We start from the raw sequence: 25,891 nt of genomic DNA, 5'->3' as shown, positions 1-25,891 counted from the left end.
AACCGAAACATTTTTTTATATGTTTTTCCATCTAATTTGTACACCTGCTGTACATGCTGTAATATTGTTTGTCCTCTTCCATTTAGATGTTGGACATGTGGGATTGCTATAATTCCCAATTGAAGCAAGCAGATGGCACCTTGCGTTCCCGCCTCCCCACAGTGGCGACTGCGCTCTACACAATGTTCCCATGGATGGCTTCCGATTTAAGAAGTATCGTCTGTAATGCTACCTCTGGTCTCTTTCTTGATCCAAGACAAAATGCTGAACATTTGGCCTCTGAATTGAATTACATGAGTTTACGTGTGGGAACTGCCTCCTCCAATCTGGAGCAGCTGTCTAAGACTGGTGATATATTCGAAGGTCAGGAAAAAAAAGAATCACTATCTTGAAAATGTCTAAAGTCGAACTAACTAGAGTACTGGCTAAAATTGATGTCATCTCCTCATTAGAAAATCCAGTAGACTTGACTGATCTGACTGACATTCCTAAGCTCATTGCCCGGAAGGAGCTGTGGGACCTCACGGCTCTTTACAGACGATGTTTACATGAATGGAATACGTGCCGGTTCACAGAGGTAAATGTATGCGCCAACCCTCATTTTGTCGACGTTGTAATTGTCCCCGCCTGGTAAAGCTCAGCATTGAAATATTGTCCTTCTGCTAGCTTGCGTTAACGCGAGCTCAAGAGCAAATCGCTCACTGGCAGCAGCAAGTTGCAAAGCTATCACACATCATACCCGCTGGTGACGCAGTGCTCCGGGAGACTTCAGAAACCATCTATGATTTAAGTTGTCGGCTGAAAATCTTGGCCAGGTTTTGGGGCCCAACAATCAAACCGAAACACCGGACCACTTTTTTCAAAGGTCAGTACCTGAATTGCATTGTTGATAATGCTCTGAGATGCGCAATGTATGTGAAAAGCTAAAAACCTATATTTCATGTGACAGGCCTTGGCTTATGGCATGCTTCCGATAAAAATGCAACTCTTGCGCAGCTTATTTATCAGCCGTTTGGCCTTCACCAGGAACTAATCAACAAGGTAGGGAAGATGTTGCAGATGCATTGCAGAAATTTACCAACCCACCAACCTTGCTGTGTGAATGTAAATTCGAAATGATGATCATCAAACCAATTCTCAAACTCACAGTAAGTCACTGCTGCGTTTCAGATCTGTAGCGATGCTCAAAAGGAGAATTCCATGGAGCAGACGTTTCAGAAAATTCAACACGCCTGGACAAACCGTATTTTCCAGCTGCAGAACTGTACAGGTCCTTGTTGGCATCTTGCTGATCCACAGATATTGACAAAGAATTCCACTTCTGACGCCTCTTGTGATGCCAAAACTATCATTGGTAAGTTCATAATGTAGCATGTAAAGCAATGCATATTTCAGGTTTTCTTCATGCATTTGATTGGATTGTTTGTTTTACTTTCCCACAACTAGGCCTAGAATTTCTCTTCTCTGAGATAGAAACGGATTTGATGACGATGACAAATATGCACAGCTCACGGCACAGTGTCGACTTTAGGTCACAAGTAGAAGAGTGGATGCACTTGCTCCAAGAGCTTGGTAAACACGTTACTTTGTAGCTCCAGCTATCGCAAAACAAATTGTATTAAAATAAAAAAACGTATATAATAAAAAATGGTTTCCGCTGTGCCCGTGTAGAGAAGCTGTTGCATTTGTTTGAGATCTATCAGCAAAAATGGATCTTCCTGACTAAGATATTTCAAGAAAGAACATTGGGTGTTCAAAGATGGGATTTGGTACGTGCAATCATGATTATGAGATAAACCAATATCCATGTTGCTGTCTGAACCTGAATATCTTGAGTTCAGTTAAAAAAAATAACCCCTAATAATTATAACTGTTTTTTCTTTTTTCGTAGCTGGCACAATTCCGATCAGTTGATGAGCATTTCAAGACCATGATGTGTCACAACTCGGCTCACCCCGATGTGCTGAATCTTGTCCGTCCCAAAATGGGGATAGAAACCCCCCACGGCGGCAGCCTTTGCGAAATTCTCCTAAATGAGATATCAACGTTGAATGCTCTTGCTAGCCAGATGGCAAATCGTCTCCATTCTCGCTGCAAATTGTTTCCGAGACTCTACTTCTTGAGTGACCGGGAAGTAGTGGAACTACTATCTTTACAACCAACACCCACCTCTCTGTTACCCTTTGTACGGAAATTTTTTAAAGGGGTACAGTCAATGGATGTGGAGGAAATATCTGGAACTGCGAATGGACAGGATACACTCGACACACAGACGAGGGTACTTGGGGTCTTCGGCAACTTCCGGGAGCGCATTATCTTTCTTTCTCCATTGGAACCGAATCACAATCTTTTGATTTGGCTGAGTACGTTTCAGGATCAGCTCAAGTTAACCATGGAAGATCTCCTGATGCAATGCGCTGATGAACGAAAACAACTCGAGCCATCAACTCTAGACGCTTCACATAAAAACATTTGTGGACATGTATTACCAGTGCTTGAAATGACAGCTAAATATCCTCTCCAGTGTCTTCTTGTCGCAGAGGAGACCGTCTGGTGCAATGTCCTTAATCAAGCTTTCCAGGAATCGAGCACCATTAAGATGAGTGCGATTAATGCATTCAACAAGGCACAACTGGCAAATCTTTGCCGGTCCTTACGGGACGCTGTTGCGAGATCAAAAAGCGATGTACAGCTCTCAAAATACACAATGGCGTGCTTGCGTGCTTTAGTGCTCCTGAGAATTCAACATGCAGAGCAACTAACTCAACTAATGCAGGTGCAGTGTCAGCCAGGGTTATCTTTTGAGTGGCTGAGTTCTCTCAAGTATTATATAAACTCGACGGGTCCGAGTCAGAAAGAAACTGATGGTCCAAAATGTTATGTGGACATTTTGGGCCGTAAGATTCCATACGGTTCTGAGTATTTTGGTCCAGAAGAATTTGGAATGGTGCATACTCCCTGCACCGATCGAGTGATCATGGGAATTCTCCTTGCCGTGACGAGCTACAGATGTGGATTTGTGAACGGGCCATGCTCTTCGGGAAAGACAAATACAGTGGTCCGTCTCGGGAAAGCATTGGGGAGAAATGTCGTGATGCTGCACTGCTGTCCAAACATGTCTCCTGATATTTTTCAAAAAATGCTCCTTGGTGCTCTTATGACAGGGGCATGGTTTGTTCTAGACTCTGTGGACTTGCTGCCTCAAGGTGTCCAGGCGTCACTGGCACAACAGCTTGAGGACATTTACCAGTCTTTCTTTGGGTTGTCGGCAAAGAGCAAAGACGAGCGAAAGAGTGCCTCGGGTTCTACAAGCGCATTTCATTCAGAATGCTGCACGGTGATTTCAGGGATAAGCGTTTCTGCTAGCCTCAACTATGGAAGTGTTCTCATATCATCAAAGGAATGCAGCTCGGAGCTTTCACAAAGTTTGCGATTTTCCACAAGACCTGTGACATTTTCCTGTCCCGATCACAGGATCATTGTGGAGATAATGCTGACCTCCTTTGGTTTTAAGGAAGCCAAGTGTTTAAGTCAGCGTCTGGTATCCCTCATCAGCCTCAGCAAGGACTCGCTCTGTCTGCCGGTCTTCCTTACACAAAACCAGAGTAGCCACCTTGTCGTTTTGCAAAATATCACATCTGCCTCTAAAAAACTCTTCAAACAATTTGTCCGTCACGAGAAATTTTCTGGTAAGGCCAGACGGTCTTTTGTTATCCGAACTATTCTTAAATCTCCAGAAAATGAACATGCCGACGATATTAATGAGGCTCAAGAACAAGCCATTTTCTCTGGCTTATTGGAGGAAATAGCTGTTGTCAAAGCGATTCACTCGGTCTTGTCACCGTTTATGTATGTGTCTACCAAAGCCTCACAGTTTAACTCCATTTTCAAAGAATTGTTTCCTATTGCAAGTCAGCTTCCCTTTATTCAACAATATACTCAGGATGAACCAAACTACGAACTTGAAGAAGCAGTGTCCGAAGAATTAGATCAGCTCCAGTTACACTCTAACGCGGAAACTCTTTGCCAGGCTCTGACACTCTACCACACCTTGAGTTTCTCTCGTGCGGTTGTACTTCTTGGGCCCAGCGGAAGTGGAAAAACAACCTGTTACAGCGCTCTGGCAGCAGGCCTCACTCGACTTGCAAACAAAACTGGTGAAAACACATCCGATGACAACAAGTTACAATCGGATACCCCTCAGGCAAAACTTCAGACCTCTGTTTCAAACTGGATCTCCGTCAACACTGTGGTCCTATTTCCAAACGCAATGTCCCGTGAGGAGTTATTTGGTGGATTCTGTGAGAAAACCGGATGGCAAGATGGAGCTGTGACCAAGGCATTGAGAGATTCAGAAAGACACAAGACTGGAAAATTTGAAATGTGCAAAACGGAAACGCCTAGTCATGAGACCAAAGCAGCGAAATGGCTGGTCATGGATGGAGAGCCACCGGGAAAACCCTGCTGGCTAGATCACTTAAGCACACTGAGTGACCTTGAGAGCCCATTTTTAAGCGTACCTTCTGGTGAAACTCTCATACCATCCCAATCACTCTTCAAGTTAATTATTGAGGCCACGGATTTAAGTGATGCAAGCCCCTCCGCAGTGACCCGCTGCAGCCTCATTTACTTTACTGGCACTGATGTTTGGGATTCCGTGTGGAAGAGCGAAATGGATTCTTTCCATATTGGTTTCACTCTGGATCAAGCGACCCTGGAAATGTGGACTCAGCTGTCAGAAGATCTTTTCTCCAGCACTCTCAGTTTGCTGAAGAAGAACAATATTTCAAATAAAGGGCAACCCTCAACGTACGGCCTGGTAGAAATCACATCATTCATTCGAATCCTGCGTGCCCTCTTGGAACATTTTGCCAAGAAACACAAAAACAAAGAAGCCATCGCACAAAAAGGTATTACTACTCGCAAACTTAGAATGAAGAGATGTTGATTCCACATGTTTTTTACTGTTTGTCACTGATTATTCCTGCAGATATGCCTCCGGGCAGAGATTCCGATAGAAATCAAGATCTTTTTGTGTTGGCTTATATTTGGGGTTTTGGTGGACATCTCCATCCTCGGTAGGTAATCATTTTTTGTTTGTGAACTATGCAAAGTTCCTCGTGTATTTTTGTCACTGACTACACGTGACACATTTGCTTTTACATATTTTGTCCCTCTTGTTTCAACAGACTCTGGCCTCAATTTGACATTGTTGCCCGCCAATTACTTTTGGATAGTCGATCTAAAATTGTGGTTCCCCCCGAAGGGACTGTATTTGAGTTCTTCTTTAATATTGACAACCAGATATACTCTAATAACACCTTATTGACAAAGTCCATCACTCCAAAGGTTTGTGACCGTTTGTCTTTTTTTTTTCTTATAGGACAGACATTTTACCAAATTGAATACGTAACAAAATATCACCCTCCCTACACAGTACTGGAAGTACACCTGTCTGCTCTCCGTCATGTTGGAGGCCATTCAGCCTGTGTTGCTTTCAGGAGAGCCAGGTTCGGGAAAATCGACTGTGTGTAGCGCCCTGCTGTGTTTTGATAAGCCACACATTAAAGTACCAGCTAGTTCTATACAGGGTCCCGCAGACTTGCGCCATTTGCTGTGTGGAATTAGCTACCAGAAGAGCTTTCAAAAAACCAAGGGTGTCATGACCAAACAGCCAGGCCTGTTACTTTATGTGGATGACTTGCATGAGACACCACGTGGTGAGTCAGAATCGATACTGTAAAAAAAAAAAAATCAAATACAATTCAGGCCACAATGTTGTTTATTCTCATCATCATTGTCCAATTTTCATTTTGATAGATGTGACTGGGAAGACTTCAAAAATCTTAGAGACACTACGACAAAGTGTTTCAAAAGGAGGGGTTCTTGCACTTGATTCTGACCACTTCAAGGTGCTCAGTCCGGGAGTCATCACCTACCTGGCTACCTGTTGTGTCTTTGAACTGGACAACCCCCATTTTAGTGTAATATCCTGCAGGCTATCACGTCTGTTCTCCATTTTTGCACTTCCAAGCTTAACCGCAGAGTTCATCTTTTCTATTCATTCGCCTCAGCTTAAGCTCTGGATGAGGGATGTGCCATTTATCCCAAATGTGCTGGGCATGGTGCGTTCTATCATCCATGCAACAGAGAATTTGTATGAAGATCTTTGCAAGAATTTCCAGCCCACGAGACAAAGTCCCCATTTTTTACTCTCCCACCATGATCTGAAGAAGGTGTTTGAGGGGATGTGCTTATGGCAGCCCGTCCTTCCAAAAATAGAGCCGCTAGACCCAAAGTTAAAATCGAAATGTTCCCCGGACCCTCAAGAGCCTTTAGACATACAGCTCAACATTGTGCATCTTTGGATACATGAGTGCATGCGTACCTTTGGTGATCGAATCAACTCAGAAGACGAAAGGAATAAACTGCAATCAATCATTACCAAGACGGCAACGGCACACTTTACAGTGCAATTGCCAGATGATTCCAACCTCGACGACCTCTTCCCTCGCAGCTCCGCTAGGCTCACTGCAGGATTCGGCACCCCAGACAGCCGTACACCTCGAAGTCCAGCACAAGGACCAAAATCAGTTGCATCGACAGAATCAAATGCCTCAAGTCGGCAAACAAAGTTTCTTCAGCACTTGATGGAAGCGGTGACTAAGCTTACCTATGGCCCAGAGCTTGTTGGGAATCATTTTCCTGTATTCAAACGTAGCTCTTATCAGCCACAAGATCTCAACGTGATGATACAGCACCTATTGGAACTCATTGACTTGAAAGACAACGAAATACCAGAAGCCGAGAGGCACTTTGCCTTCAAATACGCTGTGCACAGACAAAGGATTTGTCAGATGTTGCATATTTTCAGGGCTCTACTCATACCTGGAGGTCACGGATTGCTAATGGCCTCAGGTAGTGGCACAGGACGTAAAACCACCGTACGTTTGGCGGCCTCTGTTTCAGGCTCCCACCTGATGGAGGTACACGCTGGTAATGAGAGTGAATTGAATAGGATTTTAAAACAAGCTGGGAATCGAACCCGGGTTTATGAAATTAACACAATCATTCTGGTTCATGAGAATATAAGCTCCTCTGTCAGAGAAGAGCTCTTGGTGGCCCTCAGGTCCTACCCGGGGCTCTACACAGATCAGGAGCTGGCCAAGCTTGTTTCAAGGGTGACCGCGGTGTATAAAACAAAAAGATTCCTTTTGGACAGCTGGATTTTTGACAAGTAAGGAGAAAGTATTGCATTGCACAATTTATACTCATTTCTACTCTGACCTAAACATGTGACCTCTGGTTGTGTTAATATAGGCACTTGTGTCAGAACCTCAGAGACGTGCACGTATTCATTTTGATGCCTGCCGTTGTTTCAGCCAACAGTGGAAACAACCAATACAAGGTTTTTGGATTGCTTACGCTTGTATTGTATTTCTAATGTAAATGTGCAATAAGCTGCATCGTGTCTTGCTAGCACGACGAACATATTATGGGTTCTTATCAAAGCTACCTAATGGTATTTACAGTCTAACCCTTTGTCACCTAGGCACAAATGAACAAGGCTCTGGGCCTCTGCTGTGTGGAGATGTACCAGCCTTGGTTCAATCGGTCTTTGGCAGAAGCTGCTGCTCACTGCCTGAAAAATATTTATCACAATTGTAAGTTAAGACTGCAAAAATCTTTTTATTTCTATTCGATGGCAAGATAACTATGGTTTTCCCCTTCAATTCAGTGAAAATACAAGGCTCACAAGATGGCCTGGCCGTCGCTATGGCAGGAATCCACCAGTCTGCATATCAATACGCTTCTGTTCTTCTGATGGCACAGCCTTTCAGCCCTTACACATTTATGGCCTTCATTTCCCACTTTGGTTACCTCTGCAAAGTTATGCTCAGTGAATTGGAGAGCCGATCCAAAAGGTATTGAGTTTCCTCATTTTACTCTTCCAAATATTCTGCCTTTGTGTTGTGCTGTCTTAATCTAATAGTGACTTTTATAAGAGCCCTGCGGTTAGCATTGATGCTAGTCCTGAATAATTTTTTTTTGTATTGTGTTCGGTAAAAATAAGTGCTCCGCGATGATGAATATTTTATTTCAATAGACTTAACACTGGTCTGTCTCATTTGGATGCACTGGACAACACTGCCATGAAGTACAAGCAAGAGTTAATGAGGATGCAGGGAATAGTTGCTGAGATACAGCAGGTGGAGTATTTACACTTCTAACCATAACTGGATACATGATATCAACTCCAGCGCAGAAGTTGAATGTGGTGCATATTGTCTCATCTCCGTTAAAAAAAAATAAAAAAATAATAGTAATTAAGACTTACAGTTAGTCTGTGTTTCTCCTGTCATATCACATTTTCAATACTGGATTGGTATTCAGCTTGTGCTCCCCTCGTCTTTATCTTGTTTCAGCGTGTGGATGAGCTCCTTGGAGCCATAAATGACCAGAAGACTTTGCTTCATAAAGCTGAAAAGAATTGTGCTAAACAGGAGAGAAAAATACAAATCCTGGAAGACCGCATTGCTGAATCTGAGAACGAGGTGAACACATGAAATATCTGTTTCCAAGAGCTCAATGATGACACAATGCCAGTTCATAAAGTAGTGATCATTTTCACTCATTCTTCCCAGCTGAGCCCCTTTTTCCAGGCAGCACTCGATGTGCTCCATAGTCTGGATCCGTTAGACCTCGAGGAGGTGCGTCACTACCGAGATCCACCTGATGGGGTGGTGCTCGTAATGGATGCCGTTCTTTTGCTCTTTGATCGACCATCTGGCTGGGCCAATGCAAAAAAACTCTTTGGACAATGCAACCTGTATAAGGTATCTTTTAAAAGCATTAACCATGAATAGATTCTACTAATTTGCCATATTTGACACATGATGGATTCATTATATTTGAAAACGATACTACAGTTGTGCCTCCCAAGGTTGTATACATGGATACGGACATTTTACCATTGGAAGTGATGAAAATTCAATGAATCTGTATCAGGGTAAAAAAAAAAACAAAACAATTTACAGTCACATTTTTAACAAACATGAATGTGCATGAATACAATTAAGCATTATAAAATTAAAACATTATTTGCCCTCATTGTGAGCTCTGGTGAAATGCAGTCACACATGACAGCGTGTTGAATGCTAAAGAATTTTTGAGGCCCCTAAATTGTGGGCAAATTCGCAAAAGTACAAACCTACACCCTCTAAATGTATTTTAATTGCAGATGGACTTTCTTTGGCTTAACACTTTGCAATTCCTTTTTTTTTTTTAACCCAGTGCCTGGAAACATTTGACTTCTATAGCCTTACGGACATACAAATGTTACAACTTGGTGAGTTAATTCAAAACCCCCTGTTTGTGCCGGAGTGCATCCGTGAGGTGAGCAACGCCTGCGAGACTCTCTGCCGCTGGATCCTTGCTGTCAACAATTGCGGCTCGAAGAGATACCAACTGATGGTCAGAAAGCAGCTTGACTTAATGCTTGTAAGGGCACAAGATCAACTTGAGCAGATCAAAGATTACATGGGGGAAATACACCGTTGTCTCGAAGAGCTCGGTGTCCAGCTCCAGCCGGTACAGGAATTGCTGGATGAGCAACTCGTGCTTCTACACAAAGCTGAGTGCCTGGAGAGAAATGCGGCTAATGCTGTGAAACTCTTGTTGAAGCACACAAGAGTGTGGAGGGCTGAAGCTCAGGTAACACTGAAAATACACAAATACAGCATCTTAGACCATTTCCATTTAAAAAATTAATGGCATAGAAATAATTTGTTCCGGGGGAAAACGCACCCAAAGTGCACGTGTACGTGAATATGAGATGAGGACTCTCTCTTACCTTTACTTACAAAGCATGTGACTCGGTCGAGATGTATCAGTTCAACATACATCCTTGACGCCAATTCCTGTTTAATCAGGGCTTTAGTGGCGTCTTCATTAAAAGGTGCAACTCAATACTTGGGTCAAATTGGTATCTGTTACTGTGTTGCAATTTATTTATTTATTTTTGCCTACTTCAGGATGCACAGTTGCAGAGACAATGCTTACCAGGAGACGCCATGGTCCTAGCCGCCATCATCTCATATTTAGGCCCCTTTGCAGCTGATGTACGCACCGAATTGCTGAGCAAATGGAGGGTGTTGTGCCAGACAGGAATTATCGATGCAAATCCCACGGACCCCAGAAGTTCCCTGTTCACGTCCTCTGACCCGGCAACTGCTCAGCCAATGTCGGGTTTTCCCGTCACTCTGTCCGGGACGCTACAGCCTCTTCTGTGTCGGGTGTTGGGTGTGAAAGACTGGCCGCCTCATGAGACGGCGACCACCAGATTGGTGCTGAAGTTGATGCTGTGGGGCTGCAGGAGGAGTTGGGTTAAGTGCTGGCCTCTACTGGCTGACACCAAGCATCATCTGGAGATCAATTCTAAAAATGGGGTCATTACAGGTTCGTGTCTTGTTGGTCACAAGTTGGTAGCGTGCTTGTTTCGGTTGCTTTTGCCCATTCGAGACCATTACAGGTCAGGGTGGGATCAGAAATTGAAATGAAACTGAAGAAACACGTTTTGTCGATTTTACAGGCGAAACAGGAGACGATGTGAGTCTCGGGAAGGAGTTTGAGTGTGAGATAGTGGTTTGTGCTGATGATCCAAAGCTCATGTGCCACTTGGACCTGGCTGCTGAGAAAGGTAACTTAAACCGGGAACTGCAATCATCGCACAGAAGAACCACTCAATTTGAAAGTCCATGAAATTTTACAATTGGGAATTCGACCAAAACTCTGGATTTCCAAATGTCAGAAGTCAAACGGTCATTATCCCTGACACCTGGAATAAAACTTATGACGTATAGAAACACGAAATACGTCTCCATCCGGGCTGTTTAGTAAGCTATAGCTAAGTCGACCATAGGCGGGGCAATTTTATTTGTAGAGCACCATTTCTACACAAGACCAAAAAGAAAATATTGTGCTTTACTGACGCAGATACATAATTAAAATTAAGATTAAATGAAAGTATAAAGATTACGTACGATGAACACGCCGGTTTAATTTCATTTTTTTCCTCTGGGGAAAAAATGTTTTAAAACAAACATATTTAAGGTTTACGGGTATTCTAGAACGGAATGCGTTCAAACTCAAATGTTCCATATTTGGAGTTGCCGGGTGCATCTCAATAAATGTGAATATATGGGAATTCATTTCACTATTTTAATTCAAAAAGTGTAGCTTATGCTGAGACCGAGACAAGACCGAGTAAAAATGCCTTCTCTTCTGAGATGAGACAGACACCCTTGAAAAGTGCTCTCGAGACCGAGACGGCTTTCGAGAAGTGCAACAGAAAACCAAATTCACCACCTCCTCAAGAAATTAGAATATTACATTAACTATTAAACAGATTTTAAATGTGTCACTTAAGTCGGGCGTATCATAAATTGAATGAATCTGTGTAACGTAAATTCCACTTTATGAATTAAACGAATGAATCAAATGACATTTTGCATGAGACTCTTGGAGAGGCACCTACATATCCTGTTTTTATTGCAGGCTTGAAAATCCTGGTGACTCACGTAGAGCGAGTATCACTAAGTCCAGAGTTTCTCGCTACTTTGGCCCGCCCTGCTGCGAGTCGCCCCCCAGGGTCAAAACCTACTGCCCACCAGACCCACCCACAGTTCTGCCTCTTACTCAGCACCCACTATCCTGCCCGACTTCTCAGCAGTGGTAGGAAGCAACAACTGGAGAGTTCTCTTCTTCTGGGAAAACATGGATTTTGAAATAGACCCCATGAAGCGAGAGCTAATTGTGCTTTCTTCCTGCTCAGCCATCCATCCATCCGTGCTGGCTCAGGTGGATGTGGTTGACCTCTCGCCAAGCTCAGATCAGATCCAGGAACTCATGCTGACTCAACTACTGCAGTCGGAGTGCAAAGTGCTGCTGATTCAACACCTGCGGATGCAGAATGACAAGCAGCTGCTGCAGAAGAAGCTGGTGACGGAGGAGGTGAGTCAGGCGTTGACCGTACGACAGTATTCCTCTTACTACTTCAAGTCACTGGTTCCCTCATTATATGGTGGCATCACTCACGTTTGTATCCTTTCTGCCTGTCGCTACCATTTGGCAGAGTTGAGCTAAATCAGTTCCTGCTTGAACGAGCTAATTATACAATTACGCACACTCAGATTTAGATAGCGTAACAATCAAATTTGCGCTCTTCTCAATTTCTGAGTTTAGACTGGCAGTTACTCCAAATCAAACAAACTAACAAAATACATAAATACGTACCGGTAATCATTAAAAAAAGAAGTATTTCATACACAACTCCTATGTGAGTAACTGAAGATCCTGTTCCTCGCCTGTTATCGTTTGGCATTTTTAAAAATTCAAAAAAGTAGTACGTCTAATGGGATGTCCATGAAACATATTCATGTTTTTATTATAAATAATGAATGAAAAATGGTAATTAAACATTGTTGGATAGAAATTCAAGATGATTATTTTTCAAGTTAAATTATTGCTCAATGAATTCTAATTAAATTAACTACACCAGTCAACACCAAATTTTAATTTGATTTAAAAAATGTTGAAATGTTTTTGAGATGTCTTCCTTTTTGTGATTACATTTGACAAATAGATTTTACAATGAATTCGCCAAGGCATTTCAGAATTGTTTTACATGATTATTATGATTATTATATATATACCGGTATATAAAATAACTTGCTGTGGATCTCAAAAGTCCACACCCCCCTTTTCAAATGGCATGTTTTTGTGCTGAAAAAAAGACCAACATAAATCATTTCAAAACTTTTACCACAATTCAACCTGTAACCTGTACAGTTCATTAAAAAACTAAACTAAATATTCATGACAGGGGAAGAAACATAAACAACTCTAATAATGTGGTTGCACAAATGTGCACACTTTGGGGAAGCGGCTGTGTTCAGAATTATGAAATCACATTAAATGGGAGTCAGCACACAAATGCCACACCATATTAAAATGAATTTCAATTTTTATTGTGAATTAAATTACATGTAACTTGACAATACACCGTCTTTTTGTAGGACTCTCTGATGGACTCAGTCCTGCAGTCCGACGCCACACGAATGCAAGCGCCCGAGTTCCTCACCCAAGTGGCTGAGGTTCAAGAATCAATGTCTTGCGTCCGGACTGAGTTGCAGCTGGTTGATGAGAAGAAAGAGTTCCTCGATCCCCTGCTGGCTGCCCCCCAGCAGTTGATAAAGTTGGCTTGCCTCTTCTACCAGGCTTTGCAGGAGCTGTCCCGCCTCTCCCCTGCCTATTACTTTCCATTATCCGCCTTTATGGCAGTGATGCAGGAGGCCTTCGCTGAGAAGGCGAGTAGGCTTGTGTCATATGGCACCGGGAAGGTGATGGGAGGAGTAATACCGGAGATACGGAACAAGATGGTGGCAAAATTGATGTTCTACTACCGGCCATGTCTCTTTCGAAGCCACGGTGCTGTTTTCAAGCTGTTGGTGACTTTGGCTGTGATGCACACCAACCAACTCTGCTCTTTACCGGAGAGGACAGCTTTCGTATTGGGATTCAAAGATATTCTTGTTCCTCCAACTCTACATTCCCCAAAGGACAATCGAATATCCCCCGAGGGTGACTCTGACCTCCTCATTTTAGAAAGGATCCCAGACTTTACAGGATTGACCGCTTCTCTGACCTCCTCGCGCAATGAGTGGCAAGATTACCTGCGCTTGCCTTCCACCGTCATAACAGACCCGGTCCCCTGCGGATCTCACCGCCATCTGTCCTTGATGCAGCGCGCTCTCCTTTTGAAGACCTTGCACCCGCACTCCACAGAAGAGCTCGCTGAGGCCATGGCGGCCTGCCAGTTCCGCATACCTCGCAACCCATCAGTGCCTCACTGCGGGAACCCAGGGGCTCTTTACAAATTTCTTGGGAAGCACAAGGGACCCATCATCCTAACATGGCCTTGTTCATCCAAAGATAAGTGGACAAGCATTAATCCTCTCCACTTAGTGAGGCTCTTGGCCTCCAAGGCCACAGAAACAAAGGAGGTAAGGATAACAGGGTTTCATGGGATATACAGTATATCATTGAGGTATTATCATTATTTTTTTAATAATCAATATTTGCGGTCCAGGTGAAAGTAATTTTTGCTGGAGGACTTTGTGACCAAGACTTCATCATCTACACTCTGGAAAAAACAGTCCGAGACGGTCACTGGTTGGTTTTTAATAACTGTCACCTGGTGGAGCATTGGGATGCTAAACTCGTGGCACGTTTCAATCAGCTGTTTTCCCCTTTTGGAGGTAAGAGTGTTACGTCGGATAATGGAAATTGGATCAGTGCGACCGCCATAAAGCAGTCAGGGACAGAAAAACGGCTTGCCAGACGGCCATTTTGCAATGCTGCTTATGTCAATCGGCGAGCCATGAACAAGGAAATGATGTGCTCCCCCCCCCCAAAAAAAAACCCTCCACAAACCTGCCTAAATGCTGATGACCTCACGTCTTTCTGAATCATACCTTTAACGAAATCGAACACCCCCCTCCACCCCAACTTTTTATTGACTCAAGGCAGACCCTCTCAGCTAATTGAACTCTGCCTCTTAATTTCCACAGCAACAAAGCACGTAAATATTCCTCATCCAGACTTCCGAGTGTGGTTTCTCACTGAAGAAACTACTCAGTCCTTCCTACCCGGTGAGTTTTCTAATTTATAACTTCTCCCCTTGTGGTGGTCTTAATGAATTTTTTTAATATGCGAGACCACTAGACATCAAGTGGAAAAAACGGCAAATATATGCGGCGTAAAGATTTTTGTTCCTCTGTATATACATTGTACCTCATTTCTTTTGTCGCCACATTTGAAGAGATGCTTGCCTCTGTTGTCATAATGATTATGAACCTGATGTAAATTTCATCCAGCATCAGTGCGATTGCATGGCCTGCCTCTGGCTTGTGACTCCTCCTGGACCGTGAAAGAAGAGTTGAGCTGCTCCTTACAATATTTGTCATCCGTCGCTCAGTGTCACTCAGAAAACTTGGCCGACAGCACGCAACTCCTTCTGCGCTGCGCAACTTTCCACTCTGTGTTGGTACAGAGAGAGGCCTACAAATACTTGGGCCAGGCCAGAATCTACGGCTGGTGAGAACTCCAAACATGTTGTGACTAAAGTTGCTGATGATAAACGTTACAGTGCATTTGAAAATACAGAAATCTTCAAGATTTGATTGGTTTTTTCTTCACTCATTTCGACATGGAGGAGCCAATCAGATCTTCTAGCTTTGGCGGACGTACTCATTTCTTCCGCCAGTCTGTGCCACGACAAGAGAAAAGCTTTGCAGTACATTGCAGGTAATGCAACATGGGCATGAAGTTGAGCCAGGGGACATATTATGGTAAATCATTTTTTAGGATTCAGTGTGTGCGAGAGTATTTTATTTGATTGTGTGAAAGTATTACAGCAGTGTGGAAGCCGCTTGCATGTGACGTCACTTGCGCTTTGTATTTTTCTGCTCGCCATCTTGGGTGCATAGCATTCGACTGGACTGTTCATTTCATCACAAAACACGCTTCTCGGCTGTTCTTAAAATCATGTGCTGTTGCTGCCTCGTTGGGTGTCATCATGCCAAGAGTGAAAAAGGTTGAAATTCCATGTGTAGTGGAGCATTTTAGTAGTAAGTGTGAGAGCTTTCACTTGTGTGTGTGATAGTGTTTCAGTTGTGTGTGTGGGCGAAATTAATTTCAGTTGTGGGAGTGAAAGGATTTTCTATCAGAAGTATATGCGACAGGGGGCAAAAAAAAATCTGAAATTTCTGTCTGACTGAGCGTTTCAGTAATGCATGCAAGTGAAAAAAATGGTGTAGTGTGCATATGAGAGCTTTTAAGTGGAGTGTATGAATTATGAAATATGTCCCTCATGACCTTTCACTCCAAGCTGTATTGAAAGTTGACACACTGTGATGGTTTAAGCATGTTTATTTTCATTTTAATTCTGACATTTCCAGTCCACCTTGTGCATGGCGGCCATGTTTTGGAGTCTGTGGATTCAGAGGTGTTGCAGAACACTGCAGAAACCTGCTTCAGCGCTGCACCACCTCTGGCCAGCGGGCCACACATGCTCGCCAATGTCATCATCTGCACTGAACACCGAGGTAACGTGACACAGTTTGTAATTATTCTCTCAAGTAGAGGAGAAGAATGTTTTGCATGATAGCATTAGCAACTGCGCGAGCATACACAGTGTGTCTGTGTCAGTCAACTAGGGCTGGGCACTACGGCCTGAAAATAGAATACTTGTTTATTTTCACAATAATCCATGATTCGTTTTTCACCTCTTTGCACATAGCAAAAGAAAATGACAGTTACATGATTCAAAAGTTTTGCTTTTTCATGCCCTTAGATTTAGACAAAATCCAGCGAATACTGCTGCCGCAGCTGCTGCGTGGCATGGACATCAGCGAGCCTCTCCTGTTGGGTTTCAGTGCTGATGTGGAAGCTGAAATAGTAAAAATCAACAGTCACAATCTGAACAAGATGCTCCAGGCCTCCCAGACTCCTCAAAGGCTCGCCTCATGTTCACGCAGCGGGCTGGCGATGCTGCCGGAACTTAGCCAGGCTACAGAGCGTCTGCGTGCGCTGCAGGATTACCTCACACACCAAAACGAAATCCGATCAAGAAACTCCGGAGCTGTTTTCCAGAGTCCCCTTTACGACTTCCTTCTGGCCGAGTGGCATGAGCTGAGCGGCTCGGTGTCCTCACTGCTCTCTCGGCTCCAACAGCCACTCCGATACATGACGGCGACCTTCCTGTCCCTGCCCACGCTCACTGCATTGTCGCGCATGCAGAGACGGGCGGAGCTGCTCAGCGCTTATCTGTGGCGCGACAACAATTTGGCACCTCGCGCCGCCTACCGACTGTCTGCTTTTGCCAATGCCAAGGGCTTTCTGGTGGCACTGAGGAGAAAGGCCGCTCAAGTGCATCATAAGTACATCAGTGATATCGCTCTGCAGATCGAGGTAATGCATCACTGGGGAACACAATTTTTGTTGAGTTAGGTTTGGTCGCTGTTTTTAATTCATCCAAAACTGATCTCATTTTTTTCTTAACATGTTTTTGAGGTGTATGATCCCTGTTTTAAAGGTGGGGAAAAAAGAAATAAGTGTATATACAGTATGTAAATAAAACACTCAAGTTTCTCATTCTCCGCCAATGTTTTTGTTTTGTTCTATTTATTTATTTATTTTTTTACATTGCCGTCCTGGGAGAAAAAAAAATGGATGCGTTATACTTATTCTTTTTTTTTCCGTTGCAATTGTGGTATCAGTGCCCCAGATTTAGTTTTGATCAGTATAAAAATTTAAGTCAACAGATTTTTTTTCGCTTGAATTATTCCTGAGTGATACTGATGGTTAAAATCGTAAGGCATTTTCCATGAAAAAAAAAGTCATTTAAAATTTAGAAATTAGGTACAAAAATAAGTATTTCCCCATGTGCAATGAATCTACCATGTTTTAGTTTTACTTTTTTCAAATGATCTCTGATTTTCTGTTTCATTAAAATTAGTTAGTTCTTTCAATAGAAAAATAAGGAAAGCATTTGAAAATAGGTTACATCTCTACCGTGGTCATATCAACCCTGATATATATTTTTTCCTGCCTAAATGTAGCATCACTGACTTTTCACCATTGAGAGGATAACAGTCTTCTCATCCTTCCAGGTTCGTGACGATCCATTATTCACCCCACGTCCAAAAGATATAGTGGACTTGTGTGACCTGGAACTAAGAGGAGCATCGTGGGACGTGCACAGGACAGCCTTACAAAACTCGCTCTCTCCACAGCCGTGCCCCATGCCTCTCATTTGCATCAGGGCACAAGTGAAAGATGCACACTTTCCGCGTCCCCTGAGCACCGATCAAGTTTATCATTGTCCAATTTATTTGGAGGATTTGGACACTGGAGAGGAAGGGCGAGATGATTTTAGCATTGTCACAACGGTTCCGCTTCCTACCGAGTTAGAGCCTTCCTTATGTAGTTTACGGAAGGTTCGGCTAGTGAGCAGGCTTTGTGATGCCGAGGTTTGTTCTTAGCCTTTTACGCAGAGAAAGCGGAAAACTACGCTCTTTTACAGTGGCGAGTGATTCAACATTTAAGTGTGCAACTGAAATCTTTTTTTTTTTATTGTTCAAAATTATTTATTGACACACAAATGTATGTCTGTACTGTTGGACTATGAGCTCTTCAGAATATATTCATCCATGTTGCTTTTTCATTAAAAAGGTTCTCTAGTCATAATGATAGCTGACAACCATTTTGTTTGATTTATTACAAAACAGCATCGGCAACATCATACTTCTTATTGGACTGTCATATATTTGAATCTGAAAATGTCGTGCTATTACTCATTCTAGTAATGATTGATAGCACGTTGCTCCCTTTGTCAGACTATTAATCATCTTAGGCTGGACTATGAGAACTTTTCAACGTTATAAGTTGGAGGTAGACTGGCAACCTTCTGTGAACTGTGTTTTTGCCATCTGCCCGGACCTTTTCCTCCTCTTCCATACTTCAGCTCTTTCCGCGAGTTCATTAACCTTCAATGTCTTTTCAAAAGTCCACACTTCATTCGTAACGTGGTGGAATCGAGATACAATTTCTTGTTGAGTATGATGAATAAGTTATTGTAAACAACAGGTAGTGGTCCTTCTTAAGTCCTGCTCTTCTGACTCATCCTCTAGGCAACATGGACAGACACCACTATGAAACATTCGAAAAGTTCGGCAATGACACTTTCCTGCTGCACCTGGACAACGGCCGGGCGTGAGTACGGTATTTCTGTCATGTCCGGTGTCCAAGCGACTTGATGCTATAACTACGTTGTCGATGCAGATTCGGGCGCCACTCCAAAGACGAGCCATCCATCTTGGTTCCATTAGAGCAGTGTTGCAGGTACAAATATGCAATAAATGATTATTTGTGCCGTCACTGACTCCCAGTACAGGTGCCCATCCCTGCGTGAGAAGTTCCAGTAAAAGCTTTAACCACAAATCTGATCCCAGTTCCCTCTTCTCGTTCATCCCTCTTCTAGAATCCGTCGTTCCACCTGGCTCCGCCTGCGCCTCCTGTCCCTGCCGCAGTATCGCCTCAGTGACGTCATGCGGGCCTCACTTTCCCAAGACCCGCTGCATGGTGTGGCCCCGTTGCTGACAGAGCCCCATCTTGCCGCCCTCGATCGGCGCTTGAAAACCGTGATGGATGCAGTAAGTCGTTGCATGGAGAAGCAGAGTGAGAACGGGGGTGCCGAGGTCATATACGACGACATCGACCAGCTGAAGGACATGTAGACTCCCGTTGTGTCCAAGCCAACAATTCTTCAAAAAGGCTTCAACCTGTTTATTGCCTCTCGCAGTCAAGGTTTACTGTCATACTAAAAAGATATGTCTTTAAAACCAACCACGTGACTTTCTTGGCCTTCGGAAAGTCCCCTAGCTTCCTGCTAACACAATGCAAAAACGCCATAGCTGGACTAACGAAACACCAATGTTGCTCTGTTCTTATAACCTGCAAGCAGCAGATATTTGAACACAAGTAGCACAGCCCACACATGTAAACTTATCATCTAAAAATTCACACGGGCATTTATTCGTTGTCCACTCTGAAAAGCAGTAATATTGTAAAACTTCATTGAAATCCAAATGCTCGCTCCACCCCCAATGCCGAGTAATGTACAGCAAACATTCACTGCAGTGTTCAGTTTTACCGGGACATATTCTTCAAAAGGTTGAAAAGTTGAAGTTAAGGCTCTTTGTTGCTTTTTTTAACCATGGTTACCACCATTTTTATGTATGGGTATAATAAAGCCAGTAGCTTTTAATCACAACATCGAATGAGTCTGCGTCACAGCTCGTTGGCCAGCTGGCTCTCGTCTGTCTCTTTTCCTTTCAGGCTTGCTAATCAATAATTCATCCGGCAGCTCATATCGATGGCACCTGCTCCCTTTTCTCATGCCCTCGACCGCTCACCCGCTCTAATCCACAGGCTGAGATGAATTTTCATCGCAAGGGGATCTGGTGAAAGACAAAAGGATTTTTTTTTTGATGTTTTGAGTGCGTCAGACATTCGGAGGAGAGTAGAGTTGAAGGAAAGAAGGGGACTGGTAGTGCTTCAGGTTGCTTACACCCAGTCGAAGTGCGCAAGTTTGAATGGGCGTACGGACTCCTCCAACTTGCTCTGTCCCCATTGTCCTCTTTTGAAGCTATTCCATATTTGAATTTCATATTCGCTCTCCCGTCGGGCACCATGTCAGGAACCAGCAGTGACCAGCTGCACAGATCAACCTTATCTGTCTATTCCGTAAGTACCAACTTTTGTTTTCTGTCTCTCAACACATTTTGGTTGTGTGAATAAAGAGCAGAACTTGCAGACGGTCATGTGTGTTTTTGTTAACTGTAGAACCTGATGGAACATTTCAACCCTGGCCTTCAGAAGCTCGTTGCGCTGGGTAACAGCTATGTCAAAGCTTTCCAGGGTAGGTGTGAACAGAGAAGAGCAAAAGGGATGACAATTGAGTGCAGTTTGTGCAATGTTGGAGTCGTGGTTAACGCACATGCACACGTATGATACATTTTTATTTTGTTGTAACAAATCTCAAAGTTTCCAACATGGTCTAACCGTTTCATATGTTTTCTGTGTGGTTTTACAGCATTAGGTGTTTGTAGTGAGGCCTACTTCAGCGCTGTAGCCAAAATGGGCGACCAGGCGATTCACACGCTATCTTCCCGCTCCCTTGGTAAGTTATGATGATCGAGGGGGGTTGGGGGGGGGGGAAATTCTGTCATGACTGTACACTTGTGTAAGCGCATGAGTGGCTTCCATTATTTTCCACTTGCGTCACTTTCATGATGACCATCGGGACCTGTCGTCGTATTCAGTCCCATGTGGTTGGTGCTGTTGATGAGAGCGCACGTGCTTCTGTTACTTTAGATAACTTGAGAAGGTCGGCGCACTGCAGTTTGATGAGTGGCCCTATTGAGTGACGCACACTAAATTATTGAGAGAGCTTTTTATTTATTTTAAAGACATGCTCACTCAGTCAGCCCCAATCTACCTTCCTGTGTCCACACCAGGGGCACATTGCTTTTGGATGGTTCAGTTTACTATTTGGTTGGAAGCCATTTTTATTTATTTAGTGATTTGGTGATTTTATGGCTTTTTTAGATTCCACCCCCAGCACATGTCACACGTCATTCTGCAGGTCACTTATCAATTCAGACAGTTGATACGTTTTACGCTTGTTTGACCTAATTATTATTTTTTAAAGTGAACAGTGGTCCACTATTTAGCATGTCACCCTGTGTACTTATTGTGCTTCTCGCCCCAAGTCAGCTCAGATATTGCTGACATCGGTTTGAAACTTCACAAGCAAAATTTGGAAAATTCCACATTTTTGCAAAGTGTATACTTATAAATTATTGACCAATCTGTAGTGTTGAAAAGGACTCGCGCTCTTTGATGATGCAATGTTAATAGTTGAACAAACATGCGTTTTTGAGGTCTCCTGCAAAATGACTATTTTGGAGGTACGAGGTTTTGACTCGCCGCCAGCGATATGCTCCAGCTCACCTGTGACCTTAATGATGGCAAGCCCAGTGGAAAATGGATGATCCGATGTCACAATAGTAACTGCACTTACCAGTTCTCCTATTCCAGGGGATGTCTTGATCCAGATATCTGAGACACAACGGAGACTCACTGCTGAGATGGAAGGAGTGGTCAGTACACATAATAACATTCTTAAATCCACACTTGCATCCTAATGACATGTACATATCGATGGAAAAGCCACTCAATCTGACGATGGACTACCGATTCTATCGCTCTGCCTGCTGCAGTTCCGATGGTTCCAGGTGGAGGTGTTACAAGCCATGGAGAAGAACGTCAAGTTGGATGAAGAGTACATCGACGTGAGGCTTTGTGTAGCGCTGGAAATGCCTTTCGCTGATGGTCACGTTGTGTTTTGCGTTGCGTTTGCAGAGTAGCCGGCGAGTGTATGAACTGGAAGTGAGGAACCAGGCGGAGGCTTTGGAGAAACAACTAAGACGGGGAGCCTTCAGGGACTCTCTGGTAACATCTCGACACATTATTTTTGGGGCACTGTGTTTTGTGCGTGAAGTGAACACCGAGCAGAAACACAAGTTGTGTATGCACTTTGTTACTAGGAGAGCAGCGACTACATGCAGTACTTGAAGCAGAGCCAGCAGGAGATCCTGAAGGAGGAGGAGAGGCGATATCGTTTCCTGGCAGAGAAACACTGCGGTTTGACCCAGTCCCTTCTCTTTCTGGTCAACAAGGTATAAGCGCATATACATATAAGATGCAACTTTCTAGTAAGCAGAAGTTGTAGTGTTCTTACAAACCATGCAGAAACTAATCAAATGCATCTCAAGAAACTATTTGTCAAAGTCACAAACGAGCAATGGCATGGCATTAAGAAGCCAGCAGCTGTAGGCCCTTTTCTGCTTATTGCTGTTTGATCTGGCCAGAATGTAATGAATGAGGCGATCACCTTTCTCATCTGAATTCAGACAGGCGTGGCTCTCCAGTATAAAGCAGAAGGGTGGAAGGAGAAAATAAATGAGACCAGATCCGGATCTCGGACTCCCACGAATTTGGACCAAGAGGCCCAGGTATTATTGTCACTCACAAGGGTGCACTTGTTCAAAGTAAAACGACGAAACTGCGTGGTCTCCCCTTCCGCTTCTCTGCAGCTGCGAGGCTCCGTGAGCTCCCTACTGCAGACGGTAGCCAGAGATGACGACATGTCCTGGGCCAGGCGAGAGCAACAGGCACTGGGCAAGGTGCCCTCGCGAGGTGGGCACCCAACTTTTTTTTTTGGAGCCAATGACACAAATGAAACTTTTTGACCCAAAGTCTTTTTTTTGGTAGTGTTTGATGCAAACATTTTTGAGAGTCCATTCCTGTTATTTCTATTGTTGCCAACAAAGTGTGTTGCTACCCCCTGCTGGTTGAAAGTGTTTCACGTGGAGCCCTCGTATAATTACAAGTGTGAGCTGGTGTACCTGGTACTGTCATGGGAACAACTTCTGTGTAATCATCTCTGTCCTCCCTCCAAAACTCAGCACCATCACCCCTGCCTAGCCGCTCGCGCTCCAGCTCGGTGGGAGAATCTCTGGGTCTGGAAGGAGGGCGTCCCATGAAGGCCCTGGTGTCTCACCCCGCATCATCCAACCCCAAGCTGCTTTCTTTCAACCGGGGGGAGACGGTCACCCTGCTGGTCCAGGAACCGCGCAACGGCTGGTTATATGGCCGCACCGACAACAGCTTAAGGTGCGTTTTCCTGGCTGGGAATGTGACAGTTTTGAAGGAATTGTCTCATTCAATGGTTTGACCTTCTCCAGACAAGGCTGGTTTCCTGCTGCTTATGTGGGCCTCATAGATGATTTCGACAGGTGACATCATTTGAACACTTTTTTTTTTTTTGCTCACTTTCTGCAGTGCACGTCATCTTATATTCTTCTAACTTCTCAGTGCCTGTTCTCTCCGGAGTAGCAGTATGAACAACCTGCTGGACCCCGGCGATACCCAAAATGACCAATCAGAGGGCAGGAGCTATGGCGATGTTCCACCGCCGGCAACGCCCAACCGCAGAGCGTCTGTAGACTTCCGGCCCGTTTCTCCTCTCCTTGAGAAGAAGGCGGAACAGATGGTGGAGATGAAACCTATTCATACAAAGACCATACCTGAGGTACCGCCTCCTCCTCCTCCTCCTCCTCTTCAGAATCTCCGACGGGGCTCTGTGGATTTGCGACAGCTTTCTCCCACCCCTGACGCACAGGTACTAGAGGATATTGAAATGATCAATGCTGAATATCATCTTTCTCCCCCCAAAAAGTGATTGAATCCTTTTTCTAGGCTTTAGCACCCAACGGCCCACCTGAGAACCCTCTATTTCCGAGGTAATTCAGTTGACAGTGCATTGTTTCATTTGACTCCCACTCGCGTTTTTGAGCCATGTACCGGTTTCACTTAATGACATATTTTAACGGGTTTCAAATTGACAGACGATGTTTAGTGTCGTAGTTGTTACGCTGGCTTTGAGTTACAAGGCTTCACATGCTGCCGTTCTCGCTTTCGCCGAATTCGCCAAAACTGTGATCCTTAAATCTCAAATGGAATCTTCAAAGCTCTATTTATGAGTTGGCCTCTGCACTCTGCTGGTGGGTAGCCAGGTTTGTACACACTACATGAAGCAACAACACTTTTCAAACGTATCAATCGCATACTACCTTGAAAATGCTGAGTTTCAAATGGAAAACAGGCTTGTCAAGTTGAGTTTAATTCTGTGTACACTAATCTTTAGCCAAGTAAGTCCCGGCAATGCTTAATTTAGTAACTCAATTTTTGAGTCCTCCCCAACTCTGGAGAGACCCCACAAGACGAAGAAAATCAGCAGCCCTGTTGACCACACAAAATAAGGATTTGGGATTGCAAACATTGACAATTTTCTGCCTGACTGTTTTCTGATCTGAAATGCAAAATCACTTAACACACCCCATCCACAGGATAATCGCTCAAGGACAGTCCGGATCAATTGACTCCTATTGAACTTGACTTATTGGTGGTATGTGTGAACCCTGCTTTTGAAACACATTTGAGGTCAGAAGTCTTGGGATACACATCTTAAATCAAATTAAACTCATTCAGTACCAGCCAAGTCTGAAAAGACGTTTAAAAACGTCTTTGGGAGTGATTGAGTTAAATTATTGATCCGGGCTCCTGGTCCTCTTAGGTCTTACTGATTCTTAAACCTTCAACAAGTCATGAAGTCATTTTGGGTAGTTGGCTGCATCCAATTTCATTGGAGCAGTTTGGGGGAGGCTCTTATGGTTCGCAAAGCGAGGTCCGATCTTCGCATCATTTTGGTGTATTGGCCTGGCATCCCAATTATCGCGCATGTCAGAATGAACAGAGGATGTGCATGCCCCCATAAGGAGTCTGAAAAAAGCAACTACTTTTTAGTCGGTGTTTCTAGAATCACAATATTTAAGAGCGTGTTCACATACTTGCATTCTGAAGCTAAATTGACTCCTGGAGCTAGCCTATGTGCACGGTGTTATGTTTCCACCCAGGCGTATGTGTGTGTGTGTGTGTGTGTGCGTGTGTGTGTGTGTGTGTGTGTGTAAATGCTGCCAGGGATTGTGTGACATTTTCAATCCTCCTCTCATTTCAGAGGCACAAACCCATTTGCCACCGTGAAGCTTCGCCCCACCAAGACGGATGACCGATCTGCTCCTCACATCCATTGATTGCACCAGTCCAGACTCCAGTTTGTATATTAGGCGGCAGTGATGAAACAAAACTGAGAGGTTTAGTTGAATATTTACGACTGCGTTTTTTTTCCATTTCATTTAGTACACACCTGAATTGAAAGCATCCGCATGAAACACATTTTGTTTAGTTATTAAAACGCCAATTGCCTCAAATACTTTACTGTTTTTTCTATTTTGTATACAGTATGCTGTGCACATTCATTTTCTAAAGTCTAAAATGTGATTAATTGAATTATGATTTGGAGTCTTTGACCCTTCACACCTTGGACAATGTTAATACCCATTCGTTATTTCAATGGTGATCGTGTATTTTAATATTTATTGTATTGAAAGTACCGGTAACAAAAGAAATATCACTTACTCAAGCACGCTTTTATTATCATTTCTTAATGTCTTCTCCCATTTCTTGGTTGTGTTTATTGTGTCATTTCGAGGGGGTGTGTAAGTGAAGAGGAGAAGGATGAAGGTGCACTGGCATGTGACCAAACCATGAAAATATGAAAAATAATCATTTGGAATACAACAGC

The 25,891-nt window shown here is 43.7% G+C and overlaps 3 protein-coding genes across 5 annotated transcripts in view; all 3 read left to right on the top strand.

The window, feature by feature from the left end:
• The window catches only part of LOC127613432 (dynein heavy chain domain-containing protein 1), a 28,172-nt gene extending 9,858 nt beyond the window's left edge, over positions 1–18,314 (top strand). Inside the window, exons 16-46 of the mRNA XM_052084461.1 lie at positions 87–363; positions 453–577; positions 667–865; positions 950–1,041; positions 1,171–1,354; positions 1,447–1,572; positions 1,672–1,769; positions 1,892–4,910; positions 4,991–5,078; positions 5,190–5,349; positions 5,438–5,720; positions 5,821–7,237; positions 7,321–7,408; positions 7,553–7,664; positions 7,739–7,925; positions 8,108–8,210; positions 8,427–8,555; positions 8,646–8,837; positions 9,295–9,714; positions 10,035–10,458; positions 10,592–10,699; positions 11,557–11,733; positions 11,834–12,012; positions 13,077–14,063; positions 14,150–14,318; positions 14,631–14,711; positions 14,937–15,156; positions 15,275–15,366; positions 16,020–16,166; positions 16,415–17,031; positions 17,733–18,314. Coding sequence (XP_051940421.1) covers positions 87–363; positions 453–577; positions 667–865; positions 950–1,041; positions 1,171–1,354; positions 1,447–1,572; positions 1,672–1,769; positions 1,892–4,910; positions 4,991–5,078; positions 5,190–5,349; positions 5,438–5,720; positions 5,821–7,237; positions 7,321–7,408; positions 7,553–7,664; positions 7,739–7,925; positions 8,108–8,210; positions 8,427–8,555; positions 8,646–8,837; positions 9,295–9,714; positions 10,035–10,458; positions 10,592–10,699; positions 11,557–11,733; positions 11,834–12,012; positions 13,077–14,063; positions 14,150–14,318; positions 14,631–14,711; positions 14,937–15,156; positions 15,275–15,366; positions 16,020–16,166; positions 16,415–17,031; positions 17,733–18,104 — 10,872 coding nt within the window. The 3' untranslated portion in view covers positions 18,105–18,314. The remainder of the gene's footprint in view (positions 1–86; positions 364–452; positions 578–666; positions 866–949; positions 1,042–1,170; positions 1,355–1,446; positions 1,573–1,671; positions 1,770–1,891; positions 4,911–4,990; positions 5,079–5,189; positions 5,350–5,437; positions 5,721–5,820; positions 7,238–7,320; positions 7,409–7,552; positions 7,665–7,738; positions 7,926–8,107; positions 8,211–8,426; positions 8,556–8,645; positions 8,838–9,294; positions 9,715–10,034; positions 10,459–10,591; positions 10,700–11,556; positions 11,734–11,833; positions 12,013–13,076; positions 14,064–14,149; positions 14,319–14,630; positions 14,712–14,936; positions 15,157–15,274; positions 15,367–16,019; positions 16,167–16,414; positions 17,032–17,732) is intronic.
• Positions 1–19,894, top strand: part of LOC127613446 (extracellular serine/threonine protein kinase FAM20C-like) — a 39,327-nt gene extending 19,433 nt beyond the window's left edge. The window contains exons 10-12 of the mRNA XM_052084488.1: positions 18,753–18,834; positions 18,904–18,963; positions 19,103–19,894. Coding sequence (XP_051940448.1) covers positions 18,753–18,834; positions 18,904–18,963; positions 19,103–19,358 — 398 coding nt within the window. The 3' untranslated portion in view covers positions 19,359–19,894. The remainder of the gene's footprint in view (positions 1–18,752; positions 18,835–18,903; positions 18,964–19,102) is intronic.
• Positions 19,139–25,887, top strand: baiap2l2b (BAR/IMD domain containing adaptor protein 2 like 2b). Of its 3 annotated transcripts, none has more exons than XM_052084493.1 (15): positions 19,139–19,274; positions 20,270–20,367; positions 20,467–20,542; positions 20,717–20,803; positions 21,724–21,785; positions 21,906–21,977; positions 22,048–22,137; positions 22,233–22,364; positions 22,599–22,700; positions 22,782–22,884; positions 23,154–23,361; positions 23,433–23,483; positions 23,563–23,869; positions 23,947–23,990; positions 25,265–25,887. In XM_052084493.1, exons 2-15 carry the CDS (start codon positions 20,314–20,316, stop codon positions 25,338–25,340), a joined length of 1,464 nt encoding a protein of 487 aa, XP_051940453.1. In that variant the 5' UTR covers positions 19,139–19,274; positions 20,270–20,313; the 3' UTR covers positions 25,341–25,887. The 3 variants fall into 3 exon arrangements, with proteins under 3 accessions (XP_051940453.1, XP_051940454.1, XP_051940452.1); XM_052084492.1 differs by lacking the exon at positions 19,139–19,274 and adding an exon at positions 19,390–20,182; XM_052084494.1 differs by lacking the exon at positions 19,139–19,274 and having other exon boundaries at positions 19,388–20,367; positions 23,584–23,869.
• The last annotated feature ends 4 nt before the right edge of the window (positions 25,888–25,891 follow it).

Source organism: Hippocampus zosterae, chromosome 13 (genome assembly GCF_025434085.1).
Source record: "Hippocampus zosterae strain Florida chromosome 13, ASM2543408v3, whole genome shotgun sequence".
Classification (NCBI taxonomy): Eukaryota; Metazoa; Chordata; class Actinopteri; order Syngnathiformes; family Syngnathidae; genus Hippocampus; species Hippocampus zosterae.
The sequence above is the reverse complement of the archived record's forward strand: the minus strand, read 5'-3'. Positions and strand labels throughout refer to the sequence as shown.

What these genes read in the sequence shown, in the direction of transcription:
- baiap2l2b (XM_052084493.1), top strand. Translation starts at nt 20,314, where the DNA reads ATGTCAGGAACCAGCAGTGACCAGCTGCACAGATCAACCTTATCTGTC. An exon ending in TGGATGAAGAGTACATCGAC is followed by an intron (nt 21,978 to 22,047) that starts GTGAGGCTTTGT and finishes TTGCGTTTGCAG; the next exon opens with AGTAGCCGGCGAGTGTATGA. An exon ending in GAGCCTTCAGGGACTCTCTG is followed by an intron (nt 22,138 to 22,232) that starts GTAACATCTCGA and finishes CTTTGTTACTAG; the next exon opens with GAGAGCAGCGACTACATGCA.